The sequence below is a fragment of the Lissotriton helveticus genome, chromosome 6, assembly GCF_964261635.1.
Source record: "Lissotriton helveticus chromosome 6, aLisHel1.1, whole genome shotgun sequence".
Classification (NCBI taxonomy): Eukaryota; Metazoa; Chordata; class Amphibia; order Caudata; family Salamandridae; genus Lissotriton; species Lissotriton helveticus.
In genome coordinates this window covers 600,313,254-600,329,884 of record NC_136067.1, presented here as the reverse complement: position 1 = coordinate 600,329,884, position 16,631 = coordinate 600,313,254, and the positions used below count along the sequence as shown (strand labels likewise).

The 16,631-nt window shown below is 48.1% G+C and overlaps 1 protein-coding gene across 3 annotated transcripts in view; it reads left to right on the top strand.

Annotated features, from left to right (window-relative positions):
- The window catches only part of SLC17A5 (solute carrier family 17 member 5), a 418,561-nt gene that overhangs the window by 171,080 nt on the left and 230,850 nt on the right, over positions 1 to 16,631 (top strand). For all 3 annotated transcript variants that reach the window (XM_078648061.1, XM_078648062.1, XM_078648060.1), the window contains exon 5: positions 1,034 to 1,120. In XM_078648061.1, coding sequence (XP_078504187.1) covers positions 1,034 to 1,120 — 87 coding nt within the window. The remainder of the gene's footprint in view (positions 1 to 1,033; positions 1,121 to 16,631) is intronic.

Sequence of the window (16,631 nt, the reverse complement as noted above, 5' to 3'; positions counted from 1 at the left end):
GAATGTGTGCGTGTGTGACTGCTCCAGTGTGTGTGTGTATGTGACTGATCCCGAGTGTGTGCGTGTGTGACTGCTCCAGTGTGTGCGTGCATGTGACTGCTCCAGAGTGTGTGTGTGTGTGTGACTGCTCCTGGGTGTGTGTGTGTGTGTGTGACTGCTCATGGGTGTGTGTGTGTGTGTGACTGCTCCAGGGTGTGTGTGTATGTGACTGCTCCAGGGTGTGTGTGTATGTGACTGCTCCAGAGTGTGTGTGTGTGTATGTGACTGCTCCAGAGTGTGTGTTTGTGTATGTGACTGCTCCAGTGTGTGTGTGTGTGTGTGTGTGACTGCTCCAGTGTGTGTGTGACTGCTCCAGTGTGTGTGTGTGTATGTGACTGCTCTGGTTGTGTGTGTGTGGGGGGCTCTGGGTGTGTGTGTGTGGCTCTGGGTGTGGCTGGCTCTGTGTGTGTGTGGCTGGCTCTGGGGGTGTGTGTGGCTCTGGGTGTGTGTGTGTGTGTGTGGTAGTAATTGCTGTCTGCTGAGCTCGTCCGTAGGGTACAATAGTTCTCACATTTGCGAGAGATTAAGCTATTGGCAATGTAAATGACAATGCCATTTATTTATCTGTTTTCAAAACCAACACATAAATACAAATTTTGTCATTTACAATGCCAATAGCTCTAACTTCTCCAAAGGCGAAACCGTTGCATTGTAAATGCTTGTTTTTTTGTCTCGCCAATTGAATTAGCACTTTTTCACTACCCACTGACTGCCTCCTCTTCCATCACTACATATTCACCATAATTCTTTTACTATCAGTTTTTACTATGCATTGTACTGTGTATTACTATATTTTGGTTACCACTTTAATTGGTCAGAAATGTTTTGACAGGATTCCTATGCATTAAGATGCATTAAGATGCTTACATCTAGCTTCTATTATTTGTGTTTTGGAGTCATTTTAACACAAACTTCCATCCTTCCCACCAACTCTTACACAGCTTACAGTTTACTAAGTAATCAGCCTGATTTACCTATTTTGTTTGTTTCAAAGGTGCACAGTTGGGAACTGTTGTTTCCCTTCCATTATCTGGTTTAATTTGCTACCACATGGATTGGATCTACGTGTTTTACATATTTGGTAAGTTTGTGGTGATGTTTCTTCTATATCTTAATGTGTATTAAATGATATCATCATAAAGTACATGATAGAGAAATTTCGAATGGAAAAATAGGAATATGATTGTTCGTTTTACTGTGTGTAATAAATACTGAGACAGTTCAGAACATTAGCATGTTTAAAACAATTTCAGAAATACCAAAAATCAAACGTACATTACCCTCTCATCTAGTCATCTTTGACCCAGTAGTTACTCAGTGAGGTGTCTCTGCTGGAGGGATTTCTATGCTTAGGGATCAAAGATCTCTTCCATAATGTGGGTCTAATATTTCTATTGAGACATGCTATAATACATATCTCCCTAGCCCTTCTGCTGTACTTTTAAAGTCAACCCTGGGCAGCGCATGCTCTGCTCTGTGAGATATACTGTATTGAGGTACGGAATAGAAGCTCTGCCCATCTCTTCAATTGGCTCCTGTTACTGTCCTTTAGAAATCTTTGCTTTTGATTGATAAATAGGCTTAGTATTCCCTCCTTGGTACCGCCTTGTCTGCATTTGTAACCTCCCATAAGGACTGGACTTTTTAGTTGTGTTTTTACACAGGCTGCTTTACCTAGTCTGAGAACACTATTTTCATGAATGATTCTTTAATGACCTATGACGTGCTTTTCTACAAGGCTGCACGCCGCCCGCTTTTATATTTTTAATAGTATTGGCTGCGGGCCCGCTTTAACTATAGCTGCAGTGCTCATTTATGTGTTTAATTTTCAGCGCGGTCCGCATTAACTAGTGCAGCCGTGCTTATTCATTTATTTAATTTGCAGCGCGGCCCGCTTTATGAATAGTGGAATCGCTTTTTGGTTTATTTAATTTTCCAACACTGTCCTCTTAAACTTTGACGGCCGTGCTACAGAACCTTTGTCTCCATACTGCGCTTTCACTTTAATGTTGACCATGCCCCTTTCTTTAGACGCTGCTCACTGTAAACTGAATATGTAAACAGCATCTAAAAAAGGGTTTCGGCCACCACTGAAGTGGTCTCGCATCTTCGAGAGTTTGAGCTATTGGAATTATCAATAAGAATTTAGAAACAAATGTTTTGGGGTTTTTTAAAGCGCCCCATGCCGTTTTTTGTAAAAGCGCCCCATGCCCCTTTTGTTAGATGCAGCTCGCTGTAACCTGAATACAGCAAACAGCTTCTAAAAGAAAGGGGTGCAGCCACTATTGAAGTGAAAGCACTGTATGGGGCACTTTCACCCTAAATAATAAAAAAAAAAGGTTCCGTAGCGGGGCGGCTATAGTTAAAGCGAACTGCACTGTCCTATTAAATAAATAAAGAAGCGCGGCCGCTATCGTTAAAACGGACCGTGCAGGCAAATTAAATAAGCAAAGAAGCTTTGTAGAAAAGCACATCGTGAGTGGAATTGGGGAAAATGATTAAAAAAAATAGTGCTCACAGACTAGATAAGGCAGACCGTGTAACAACACAAGTAAAAAGTCCAGTCCTTATGGGAGGTTACAAATGCAGACAAGGCGGTATCAAGGAGGGGCTACTAAGCCTATTCATGAATCAAAAGCAATGATTTAGACAGGACAGTAACAGGAGCAGGAGCCAACTGAAAAGATGGATGGGAAATGGGCAGAGCTTCAAGTCCATACCTAATTGCAGCATGCTTCGCAGAGCAGCTCATACGCTGTCCATGCTTGACCTAATTAACCCCTTAGCTGCGGCGGCTATTCACTGTATGGTGGACAGAAGCTTATGATTTGCCTCTTCATGACCGCAAAAAATACACTATATTTAAAGAATAGAGGGATTTGGACGAAGCGGCAATACCACGATTCCTCTGCAAAAGGTACTTGCTGAATAATGTTGATCTGGACTTTCCAAAAATCTCAAAAGACAAAACGATACTTTCATCTATGTCATCTACCTCATCCTTAGTATATGAAGAATCAACTTTATCAGGCGTAGATGATTTAAAAAGAAGAAAAAAAGTTGAGACCACTTTAAAAATTACAAATGCTGCCGCAGATTTTGCCTTGAGTGCAAATACTTATTCTGCATATGCCACAAAGGTGCTTTTGTGGCATTGTATGATTGTTGACAAAATAACGAAGATCCTATTCAGGTTCTGGGCAGTTGGTTTCTAAGTTCTTATGTTATGTCGCATTCAACAGCATTTGGGTATCAGCTTCAGCAGCAGGTGCAGCTGTGTCCGAATGACAATTACTATGGTTAAAGTCATGGAAACAAGATCCTGGGCAAAGATTATTAGTTAAAAAAATGCTTCTATTTTCTTGACCCAAGCTATTTACTTAGGAGGTAGACAAAATGGTACAGAAGGCAGCAGAAGAAAAAAAAATCATCAAGCCTTTTGAGTTCTTCAACAAAGAGTCATTCCAAAAGAAAGGCAATTGGAGCTTTCAAGAAAGATGGCCCATTTTGCAGCAGGGGCTGTGTTTAGTAGCACAACTTGGACCTACCACCCTAGAAAGACAAGACACTAGTCAGCAATGACAATATGTAGGTGGGGGGAGGTTACGACATTGCGTTAACTTTTGGGAGCAGTCTATGACAGACAAGTGGACTGAACATTATTCAGTAGGGATATCTACCTCTAGCCCAACTGTGAGGTAGCCTGTCCGCATAAATATAGGCATTTACATTGCATGCATATACAACACATCGCAGTACCATTGCAATGCAAGTCGTTACAACCACTTGCTGTTGGGGGCACGCTGGATTTAGGGATAGTATAATTTACTATTGCAACTCCAGTGTGTACAACAGTAGGGTAGATGTTGGAATAGTAAATTATACTATTCTTTAGTTTAGAGTGCCCCCCTACAGCAAGTCGTTGTAATGACTTCCGTTGTAATGGTACTGCGATGTAATAACACAGTCGTTGTAACAATCGCGTCACCCTCATCTCAAACAAGGTGACACACTTTAAATTCTAATTTCCTTGCATGGCACTTCGTTGCTGGTTCAAGGAGGTGCCTTGCTCCTAATTTTAGTAAGCACAATCTTGGAAGGGATAGTTAGGCGCTATTGTTATGTTTATAGTTTGCTCTTCTAACGCTTGTTTTATTTCATTTTGATTTCTGAGTAAACTTGCCTGATAAGGTAAACTATGAGTGCAAGTGGAAGATGCTGGTCTCTAGTTGGCTTTTATTTTCTTACCCATTGTCCTTCAGCCGATATACTGAGTCACAGTCTAGCCACACCTCCTTCCCATGGTGGGCTTCTAAAAGTGGACGGCAGCCCATCAACTCAGCCTCTAGCCTAGTGGTCTTCAAACTTTTTAATGCCGCGCCCCACCAGTGAAAAAAAATAAATGTAATCTCTCCCTTAGATTTTTTCACAATTAGATTAAATTGACAATGTTTAAAACTGTCTAGAATTATTTAAACATTGCAGTTAAGTTTTTCTACTGTTTTAAAAATGCAATAAAATGCATGTAAAGGTATCCACAGGGTGATTATTAGCAGGGGTTTTGAAGAATAGTTGGAGTCTCTTCCCTTGTCACCCTTTCTCCCAGTCAGGATATACATTGCAAAAGATGTTAGTGATGGCCCATTATGGAGCAACTTACTGCTGCTCCTTTTTTCCAGCTTAAAATAAAGCACTGTTATCTGCATGAAGCTTCTTTTGTCCAGAGCCTGGTGCCAACCCGGGATCACTTGAGGGCCACCAGCTTGAAGATCCTCGTTCAAGCCCGACTTGAGGGAATTCTGAGAGCATTCTCACAGTGCTCCTCAATTCCTTTATCTCATGCTAGGTGGTGCACTTTAATTTTTTATTTCTTTGAACGGCACGGAGGTGCTGGCGCCCTGCTCCTACTTTTAGTTAGCATCATCTTAGAAGGGATAGTTGGGCATTATTGTTATGTTTATGGCTTGCTTTTCTCACGCTTCTTTTAGTTTGTTTTGATTTCTAAGTAAGCGGGTGTTATGGGGGAGCATTTGAGTACAAGTTGGAGTTGCTAGACTCCAGTAGTTTTTATCTTCTCCCCCTTGCTTTTCAGCCTAGGCACTGCGTGATGGCCTAGCCACGCCCCTCCTTCTCATGGCCGGCTTTTTATGTCGAAGGCAGCAGGTCTGCGCAGCGGGCACACTTCAGGCAAGCTCATCTGCGTCCATCTGCGTTGTGTTCAAAGTAGACCCGGGTTCGCTTGTTGTGTATGCCTGTGACCATCCTTTAGAGCTTCGAGAGGAAGATAAGGCTTTACCGTCCCTCTCTTAACTTAGCAGAACTGAATTCTGCCAGCAAGGTCACGCAAATAACCTGTGGCTTCCACTCTGGCCATGGAAATCTTGGCTACACTTAGTGTTTTGATGCCCTTTAATGCACAAACAGAGGGAATTTCCTTACGCAGATATTCGACTTCTGCTGATGACATTGTCTGCTTTCTTAATAATGGTAGCTCACTAGTGGAAATAAGATTGAATTCATGAAATGTACTCATTGCCATAATCCTGAATGTATATTTATTACTGAAACATGGCCCCAGGATCATTCAGTTCATGATTTAGTGGAGGCAGTCCCTGCGAGATATGACAAATTAGACCTTGCGGTGGTCTTATATGTCAATTTTCAGTGCATTATTGTGCCAATCTGAAAGAGACAATTAGTTATGGATTCCTTACCTTAGAATTACCCCCAGGCGTCAGACTGGATCCGGAGAATTTTTCTCCAGCAGTATCGCTTCGCGTCAAAAGATGGCGTCGGTCAGCTCCGTGTTCGTCGTTCGTGTCGTGATCGCCGGGATGACGTTGCGGTAGCTACTTAGACGCTGCCCTTGCACGATGACAACAGTTCTTTCTTTTTCGGTGCCAGCTGGCGCAGATCCGGAGAGAGCGGCACCTCCAGTCACTTTTTGACTGACTTTTTTGCGACTTTTGTCGACACCATTTTTTGGGTCTGTCGACTCCTGGTGCACGCAGGGATGTCCAGTCGTCCTCGGCCCAGCTTCAAGGCTTGCGCCACCTGTCGCAAGCTGATGTTGGTTACGTGCCTTCACCGGGTGTGCATGTGGTGCCTGGAGAGCAACTATGATCCCATCCCAAGTCAAGCTCCGACTGCTGGAGTAGGAATCCAAAGTCTTTGCAGGAGCGGTCCCAAAAGCTTCTCGAGGCCCGGCACTCTGCTCTGCACCGTTCAAGGTCTGAGTCCCGTGGGACGTCTAGGGACCGGTTGCGGAGTCACCACCACACGTCACTGAAGTCTTCGCACTCCTCAGGTAAATCGAAGCACAAGAAGAAGTCGAAGACGCATCATCGCTCTTCGACTTCTCCCTGTCCGTCGGCAGACACGATGAGGGTTGCGAACGTGCCCATCCCACCACTCCACATGCAGAGCCTGAAGCGTCGACTCTGAGTTTCCCTCCCTTTCCGGGATCCAGAGCAACCCCTGCCCACCTTTTGGGTTTCTACAAAGTGATGCATGCCATCTTTGGGCAGCCCGACTCCGCCAGCATGCCTTTGGGCCCGCGGACTCGGCTGGGGACCCTGGGCCTTTGACGCTGGCACCTCCTGGCCTGGATCCGGATTATTGCCGGTCGACCTTGTAACACCTCCACGGGCACCAATTTCACTGGCATCATGTCCACACCCCTCACCAGTTGTGTCCCCAGCCAGTGTTGACCCCAATCCTGGCCTCCACCCTGACTTGGACACGGAGCCGGAACAACGTCAACCAATGCCAGATCCTGCGACGAGTAGTACTTTTGCACCTCTGTTCGACCTCGGTGTTCCCTACAGACAAGATTGGCAACCAGAGGAGGGTGAGAAGGACTGGGAGGGGTCTGTAGACTCTTTAGCTGATCAGTTGGGTGAACCGGACTGGAGAGAGGAGTTGGGGGAAGCCAGTGGTCTGGATACCTCCCCAGACCTTGGCATGCTGTCTCCTCCTACAGTGGCTACGGAGGAGGGTGCTTCATACGCAGTTGAGTTGCGTAGGGTGGCCGAGGCCCTCAACCTCGAGCTACCTACAGTGGCTGTCAGAACGAACCTCCTGACGGAGGTACTTCAACCGGTGGGGGCCGCTTCGGAGCCCCTGCTGCCTTTCAATGAAGCCCTTACTGACATCCTTTTGGGCACCTGGATCAGGCCCAACACAGGTGCTCCTGTGGATAGGAAGATTGCCCGATGCCACCGCTCTGGGCGATCCTTCTTTCCTCTCCCAACACCTCACCCCTGAGAGCTTGGTGGGACAAGCCTCTACATCCAAAGGCTCATTCCCTAACGCACACCCTGATAGGGAGTTCAAAAAGCTTGACCATCCTGGGGAGATGATGTTTTCTTCCTCCAACTTCGGATTGCGGTCGGTAAACACTGCACGTCTGTTGGGCTGTTACACCCACTTGGTGTAGGATACGGTAGTGCAGGTGCTGCCACAGTACCTGAAGGAGGCCCGGGCTGCGCTCTCCCATGCAGTCACCGAGGGGAGAGGCGCGGCCAGGTTTACCATAAGATGTGGACTGTACACCGCCGGCCCGCTATGCAGGACAATTTCAACGTCTGTAGCCTGGCTGAGGTAGACTGTTTTTTCTGGGGATGTCCAGGCTTCCTTGCTGGACATACCTTTTGATGGCCGTCACCTGTTCGGCGACAAAGCAGACAACGCGCTAGAGCACTTCAGGAAGTCCCGGGCTATGGCCAAGCCCTCGGGCCTCTCTACCACCCACCCTGCGCAGTCTGCTTTTCAACCCTTTCGTGGCTACGGAAGGGGTGCCCTGCCATGTTTCACCCAGAGCCACAGGCATGTGCAAGCTGCCCAGCCCCTGCACGGCCGGGGACGTGGGATCCACCGTCGTGTGTCTGGGGGCCAGCGCGCGGGCCTGTCCACCAGTGCCACCTCTGCAGCAGCCTCCAAACCCTCTTAGTCCGACCTATCAGGACCACCATTCGCCAGTGGGCACATGATTCGCCATCACCTCCCCCACTGACGCACCATCACATCGGACATGTGGGTTTTGCAGATGGTCCGAAGGGGCTACTCCCTCCCAATATAGACTACCCTTCCATCCATGCCACCTTAGTGCCATCGCATGTCGGAAGATCATCGGGACCGTCTCCAACAGGAAGTTACGGCTTTCTTGGCTAATGGAGCTATCAAGCGAGTTCCTGCCCCAGATGTAGGCTGTGGTTGCTATCCCCACTACTTTCTAGTGCCCAAGAAGGGCAAAGGCCTGCGTTCTATCTTGGATCTCTGGAACGTCAACACTTCCTCCAGAAGGAGAAGTTCAAAATGTTGACACTAACTCAGGCACTGTCTGCCCTCGACCCTGGAGACTGGATGGTAGCGTTGGACTTGCAGGACGCTCACTTTCACATCCCCGTCCTGCCAGCCCGCCGGGGACACTGTCAAACCCGGAAGACTTTTTCTTAGTCCTTCCCACCATCCTGCACCTGCAAGCCGCACAAGAACGAGGCGGTCTCTCCATCTGGGAAGTGCCAGGATACCGCACACGACTGTGGCAGTCCCGCATGGAGTGCAGCACCATTCCTCCGCAATTAAGGTAAGCCCCAGCGGCCGGCAGCCCCTTTTCACCTACCTGTCCGCATGCCGCCACTAACTTCACCATTTAACTTCTGTAGGGCGGACTCTGATTGAAGCTGATACCCCCGCCGATGTTCCCTTGTGATACGGCGCTCTACACTCTTTCTCCATACATTGAATACTCCATTACCAAGGTAACGCCCCATTCGCGCAGCATCCAGCTCTACTCCCGCACCGCTGCCCTCTGCCCGACCTAACGTGGTCTTTCCCTCCCCCTCAGGATACTTTGGATGCGCCGGATTCCTGACTCCGCCAGCTCCTCTAGCGACTCCCAGAGACGGGACCAAGTCCCTCAAGGTAGAGCCAGTTCCTGTTTCACACACGACCCCCGCTCCTTCGCCTGGTAGTCTGTTCACTGGGTTTATGGTTTATTTGGTGCTACCCGGACAAGCGCTTAGAGACCCCAGGGTATAACGCGCTATATAAATCGAATTAAATAAATAAATAAATAAATGTATACCCTTTCGCAACTCGCCCATGTCCGCATAGTCCGATAGTCTGACTCACTGGGTTAATTGATACCCTACGTGTCCTCGCACTTGACCGCATAGTTTTTTCGCTCAGGTAGCACCTGCTACCAGTTTTCCCACCTGCCTCCCTTCACTGCCTTTCGCTGCCTGACTCCGTCTTTACCATAGCCACTGCGACACGACCTCGACCACCTGGCTACCCTACCCACACCATAGATTCACAGTCTAGGTCCCTCTGGCTGCTTCCCTTCACCCAGCCTACTTGCAGTTGTTCTTTAAACTCTTCCTCACTGATCTGGGTTACTCCCATCCCCTCTTCTAATCCCTGACCCTTCTCCCCTTCCTCTTTATAGAGCACCAACCTAATCATACAACCCTGTCCTGATGATGATCCCGAGTTATTGGATTGAAACGTTGTCGACTCCTCAGCGCAGCATTGGTGGTTCAACGAAATCATTGTCATTTTTTCACTCATTTGTACATTCTTGTCAGGAACCACCGTATTCACTGTATATAATTGCTCACATTCACACATTGCGCAGTTTTTGTCCGCTGGCTACACATTGTCACTTGTGTCGCCACCACTTGTGTTACCTACACGACCTAGCACCAAGTCCAATTCGGGTTGTTCACGCATTTTTGCTTACAGTGCTGTTATAACTGTATGTTTTTTACTCTAAATTTGTTCTTAAATACATACATGATGCTGAATGCACGTTTCAAAAAATCAACCTAGAGTCTCCCGGTTGTCTCCTTTTGTGTAAAGTATTGTACTTGCATATCTAATCGTCCTCCCTAACAATACCAGTTGAGATACTGTTGTTTGTTTAACGTACCGACCCAAATCTCAACATGGTTTATGGGTTACACTCCTGTTGTTAAAGACAAAACTATGGATGAATTGGTCAGGGATATTTACCTATTTTTTCCCTCCTTTTCCACTTCTTCCGTTAGTCGTCAGAAAGGTCAGGCAGACCTCCCTCACCCTAATGTTCATAGCTCCAACATGGGCTTGTCAACCATGGTTTACCACACTACTGGAACTCTCCAGAGTCCCACACGAGAAGCTTCCCCTCAACCCGCACCTTCTCACACAAAACCATTGAAAAATAAGACATCCCAATCCCAAGGAAATTACCCTTACAATATGGCTCCTTAAGTCATAGAATTCGGGTATTTAAACTTACTACAACCATTCTTGAATATTATTAAGCAAGCGTGTAAGCCTACAACTAGACAATGCTATGCTGCCAAATGGAAATGATTTTTCCTATGCTGTCAGCATCAAAATGCTAACCCATATCAAAACACGAACAATTCTTTCTTATTTACTGCATCTTCAAACTTCAGGTCTAGCCTACACTTCAATATGCTTGCACCATGCTGCCATTGCAGCATACTTTCATAATAGACAACATTTATCTTTGTTTAAAATACCTGTTATTAAGGTATTTATGGAAGGACTGAAAAGAATCATCCCCTAGACTTTCACCTGCACCAGCATGGAATTTAAATATTGTACTAACAAGGCTCATGGGGCCTCCATTTGAAACACTACATTCTTGCCAAATCCAATATTTGTCTTGGAAAGTTGCCTTTGTAAGCGCTTTCGTCACGTAGACATGTCAGTGAACTCCAGGCACTAACCTATGAAGAACCATTATTCCAACTTGATAGAGACAAAGTAGTGCTCAGAACAAACCCAAGGATCCTTTCTAAAGTAGTTCACCTTTTCACAATAATCAGTCAATAGAGTTACCTGTTTTCTTCCCACAACCTGGCTCTGTTGCAGAAAGAACACTACATACTTTAGATGTAAAAAGAACTCTAATGTATTATATAGACAGAACAAAAACTTTTAAAAAGTCTCAGCAATAATTCATTGCGTTTTCACCTCCTCACTTTGGAAATGTGATTTCTAAAAGTGAGATTTTAAGATGGATAGTAAAATGCACCCAAATTTGCTATGCTAAAGCTAAAATACTTTTACCTTTTCCCCCTAAAGCTCACTCAACTCGTAAAATAGGGACTTCTATGGCATTTTTAGGAACATTCCCTTTGCTAAAATTTGCAATGCAGCACCATGGTCCACACCACACACTATTACCAAACATTAGCACGTCAACAATCCGATGTTAGCCAAGCAGTACTATGACTCTCTTTTAAATAACTGCAACCCCCACTGTTAGCCTCAATATGTGTATTTACAGCACACGTCTTGAACTGATTATGTTACTTAGCCTGTAAGCATCTGTTCTTGGCATGTAGTGCTATAGATTAAGATGCATCCTCCCTCCTCCCCGGAAACTTGTGTCGGTCACAGTCGCATGGACATCACATTTCTAATACTTATTACAACTTCATTCTCGCTCACCTGCGGCAAAACAATCTAACAATGGAGTCGATGCCCATGTGCAGTATCACTGTTGTATAGCGTTTTAGGACCCTAGTGTAATTTTCCCGATTCATGCCCTTATATAGGTATAAAATACGGTATCCTTATATAGGCATAGAAATCATAACCATATTAAGACATAGCTCAAGTAGTCCTAATACGGCTTGGCTACTTCCACTAGTTCCGAAAATCTACAACGATTTCTTGGAAAAACCCGCCTTCAGCAGTCAGGGACTTCCCCCTGCATGAATATTAAGTCATCCAAGAAAGCATGGAGTTTTCAGAGAATTAAGATTCTGATTACGTTATTATGTTCAATCTTACGTCAAACTCGGCACCTTCAAGGTATAAATATGCCCACACTTCTCCAAACAAACACACGGTGGTTTGGAGCAGTTCGACTATCTACTTGCCCGATGCGCCCTGCTGCAGCAAGTCCCGAAGGAAGCCGACCCTCCAGCTGACGCATTGAGAGACGTTGTACTTTCTTCAGCCGAGAAATCCAGCTCCAGTGTTTCCAGGCTACCCTTGCGGGTTGCTGGGAAATCGAGTCCTGAGAGAGAGATACAAGACCTCGTACATTCTAAACCAAGGTACAGAGCTGTTTAGACCCTAAGAGAATTTTTGGAATAGATTCTTGGCAAAGTATACTAAAACTAAGCTACACCTTACTTACTTCTTCCCTTGTACTAGACCTAGGTCAGGTACACCGGGGTAGGCGTATTTTAGAAGCACCAGTTGAGTACTTTTAGTCATTATTTATCACTGTATGTATTTTATGCATTTTAGGTATTTTATGGCTTCGAAACCATATCATGCTTTTACACTACTATTTTAGAATACTCTTTGTATTATATGCTCTGTACTTTACAGCAAGTATTACGATTGCAGCAGTTCATTTCTTATGCTTGAGAAAGAAGACTGTTCAATAAGTACCCTTTTATTGAAAACGCCCGTCTCTCTATTTCTCTGCACCTCTGGTGAAACGAAGCATGCACGATTGACTGAGTGAAATAACTATCTATTGTTTCTGCAACTTCAGAGATATATTTCTTATTCTTGGGGAACAAAGTTGTCATCTTTTAAGCAGTTGTCAGAAACTAATCCCTTCTTGTTTATTCAAGAAAGTTTCTAGTGACCTCTGAGCTAGCTGGCACACACACAATTAAGTTTATTAAATTCGGTAGAGACCTAGTTGACTTCAGTCCAACGTCTAAACTACAGGAGACACTATTCCAATGCGCAGATCCTATTGGGAATATAGGAACTACACTACAAGGCGCCCAACGTTTGGTAAGGCGATAATTTAACGCTAGATACTCAGTCGTGCTTTTCGCACAGACCCCTTTTTCCCGTAAAACTACTCCAATAGACGTCTGGAGTGGGTTAAAGGATAAAATATCCGCCTTAACCCCTCCCATGCTCGTGACGGAACCGTTCCGTCACGAGCCTCGGGTGGGCTGTGCTGGTGACGGAACAGTTCCGTCACGGCCCCCTCGCCGCGCCTGCGCGGTGCAAATTCCGCGCCTGCGCTGACGTTCTAAGAGCGGCCGGGGCCGTGACGGAACCGTTCCGTCACAAGCACAGCTCACCCGAGGGCCGTGACGGAGCGGTTCCGTCACGAGCACGGGACCACCACGCGGCCCCGCCCCCCCTTAGCGCTGCGCAGCGAAGGGGTTAAACTGAGTAGGACGAGAAAAATCCTATGTATTAGTTTTTAGTTTGTTAAACGTTGAAGGATACAGTGTTCCAAAATATTGTGCACCTAATCTTTGGCTCCTTGAAACTTGTTCTGCAAACACTTTAGGTCAACAAAATGACGGGAAGTGACGACGAAAGAGAAAGAGACCTGCACTAGCAGCTCAGGCAGTTTTGGATGACACAAGTCTCCAACAAAATGACCCGGATGCAATACTCATCCCGGCAAATATAAGGAAAACCATTACTATAAAACGTATAGAAAATGGAATATCACCAAGAGGTGGTAAAGTAATATTTGTTATAGAGGCACATGAATATCGGCAGACAGAGCTATTCTATTTATGGATTCTGTTTCCTGCAGTAAATGCAGCAACACACGAGTTCCACTACTACAAATTAGAGGGACCACCAGCGGAATACGTTCCTTTCGAGGACGTTGATATTCCACTAACTTACCAAGAGCATCAGCTCTGGTTTATTGGTGCCCTACAACATCAAAATCAGATTACCAGGCTCGGTCCACTAGGTAGACCAGGAGCCACATGGCCGGTACTAGCCAGCTATACACCACATCCTGATATTGAAAGAATGACAGCTCCTGAGTTGTTAGCTCTGGTCACCCCACACGCCGCACGGCTCCCCCTGTGCCTCCGTGACCCCCTCCTGCTGCCTGGAGCCCGCCACTGGTGTGCCCCTGCCCCTGGGACTGGTATTGTTGCTATCGTAATTGTGCTGCTGTTTCTGTCGCTGTATTTTGTATTCTGTGGTTTCTGGCTTCCCCTTGCGCCCCTTGACCCCCCCCACGCTTCCCGCTGCTGCTCCCCTGCCCGTTGTCCTTCTGTAGTCCCTTCCCTCGCCCATTGGCCGCCCCGCTCCCACCTCCCAGCTGCCCCTGCCTCCCACTTGTCCTCTTATGGAGGAAGCAGCGCAGCAGTGGCTGTGACCTGACCTCTGGTCACCCCACACGCCGCACGGCTCCCCTGTGCCTCCGTGACCCTCTCCTGCTGCCTGTAGCCCGCCGCTGGTGTGCCCTTGCCCCTGGGACTGGTATTGTTGCTATCGTAATTGTGCTGCTGTTTCTGTCGCTGTATTTTGTATTTTGTATTCTGTGGTTTCTGGCTTCCCCTTGTGCCACTTGACCCCCCCGCCCCACGCTCCCCGCCGCTGCTCCCCTGCCCGTTTTTCCTTCTGTAATCCCTTCCCTCGCCCATTGGCCGCCCCGCTCCCGCCTCCCAGCTGCTCCTCCCTCCCACTTAGCCTCTTATGGAGGAAGCCGCGCGGAAGCGCAGCGGATGCGCCGAAGGCAAGCCCGTCTGCGCCCGTCTGCGCCCGTCTGCGCCCGTCTGCGCCCGTCTGCGCCCGTCTGCGTCCGTCTGCGTCCGTCTGCGCCCGTCTGCGTCCGTCTGCGCCCGTCTGCGTCCGTCTGCGCCCGTCCGCGCCCGTCCGCGCCTGGACCGCCAGAACCCCTGGCCCCAGCCGATACCAGGGCACCCGACTGAGGTACGACACCACCACACTCAACACCGGACGACCTGCCGCCTGCCACCGAGCCACCCCGAGGCGCACCCACGGACCCTTCTCCTGCCAAGTCTGCAAATTCACCTGCCTCCAAATCTGCACCCCGCCCACCGAATACAGCAACGACCACCACAACCACCTCAAGTGCATCCTACTCAACATCCGCTCCGTCCACAAACACGCCGTAGAACTCTAGGACCTCCTGGACACAACAGCACCAGACGTCGCATTCCTCACGGAAACTTGGATGAATGCATCCTCGGCCCCAGACATCGCCATAGCCATCCCAGACGGCTACAAGATCACCCGGAAGGACCGTGTCAACCAGACTGGAGGAGGAATCGCCATCTACAGGAACACCATCAGCGTCACCACCAACGCCGAAGACACACTCACCGCCGCTGAACCCCTACACTTCAGATCCACACCGAACCCCAGACCACCCTTCGTGGAACACTCATCTACAGACCCCCGGGCCCACGGACACAATTCAGCGAAACCATCGCTGACTTTATCAGCCCGCACGCCCTAGCCTCACCAGAGTACATCCTCCTGGGGGACCTGAACTTCCACCTGGAGAACAACAATGACAACAACACCACCACCCTGCTCGACAACCTCGACAACCTCGGACTCAAGCAACTGGTGGACACGCCCACCACCTCGTCGGCCACACGCTCGACCCCATCTTCACCGCCAGCAACCACTCCACCGGACTACACTGGACCGACCACAGCTGCATCCACTTCACCTTCAAGAAGACCACCTCCCACCACCAGACGCTACAGACCCCCCGCAGATGCTGGGGCTAAGTCACCACTGACCAACTGATCACATCACTGAGCCAGAACCCACCTATCAACACTCCCGACGCCAACTACGCAGCAGACAATCTCGCACAGTGGATCTCCAACTGCGCCGATGACCTCGCCCCCATGAAGGATTCCCCTGGCAAGACTAGCAACAAAAAAAAAGTATGGTTCATAGATGCCCTCAAAATCGCCAAGAAAGCTTGCCGAACCCTCGAAAAAGCCTGACGCAACAAACGGACAGCAGATAACATGATAGCCCTCAAGAGTGCCACACGCGAATACCACCAGATGATCCGCACCACCAAAAGAACATCGTTCAAAGAGCGTCTGGACAACAACGCCCACAACAGCAAGGAACTCTTCAGCATCGTCAAAGAACTCTCCAACCCCAGCGCCAGAAACAACATCATCACACCGTCGCAAGACCTCTGCAACTCCCTCGCCACATTCTTCCACCGCAAGATCACAGATATACACGACAGCTTCGGACCCCAGACTCCGCCTCCAACCACCAAACCAACGTCTCCCACTACCAGCCTCAGCGCATGGACCCCCATCAGCACTAAAGACACCACCCGCGTCATGAACACCATCCACTCCGGCTCCCCCTCCGACCCATGCCCTCATCACATCTTCAAAAAAGCCGACACCATCATCGCACCCCACCAAAGCCAACCTCCAGGACGGAATGAAAGACGTCGCAGAATGGAGGAAGCACAGCCGTCTGAAACTCAACTCGAACAAGACGGAGGTCCTCATCCTCGGACAATCGCCATCTGCTTGGGACGACTCCTGGTTGCCCATCACGCTGTGCACCGCACCGACACCCACAGACCACGCACGAAACCAGGGATTCATCCTGGACTACTCCCTCACGATGACCAAGCAAGTCAACGCAGTCTCATCCTCATGTTTCAACACCATGCGCATGCTCCAAAAAATCTTCCGGTGGATCCCCACCGAAACCAGAAAGACGGTCACCCAGGCCCTCGTCACCAGCCGACTGGACTACGGAAACACCCTGTACGCAGGAACCACACCCAAACTTCAGAAACGACTTTAACGCTT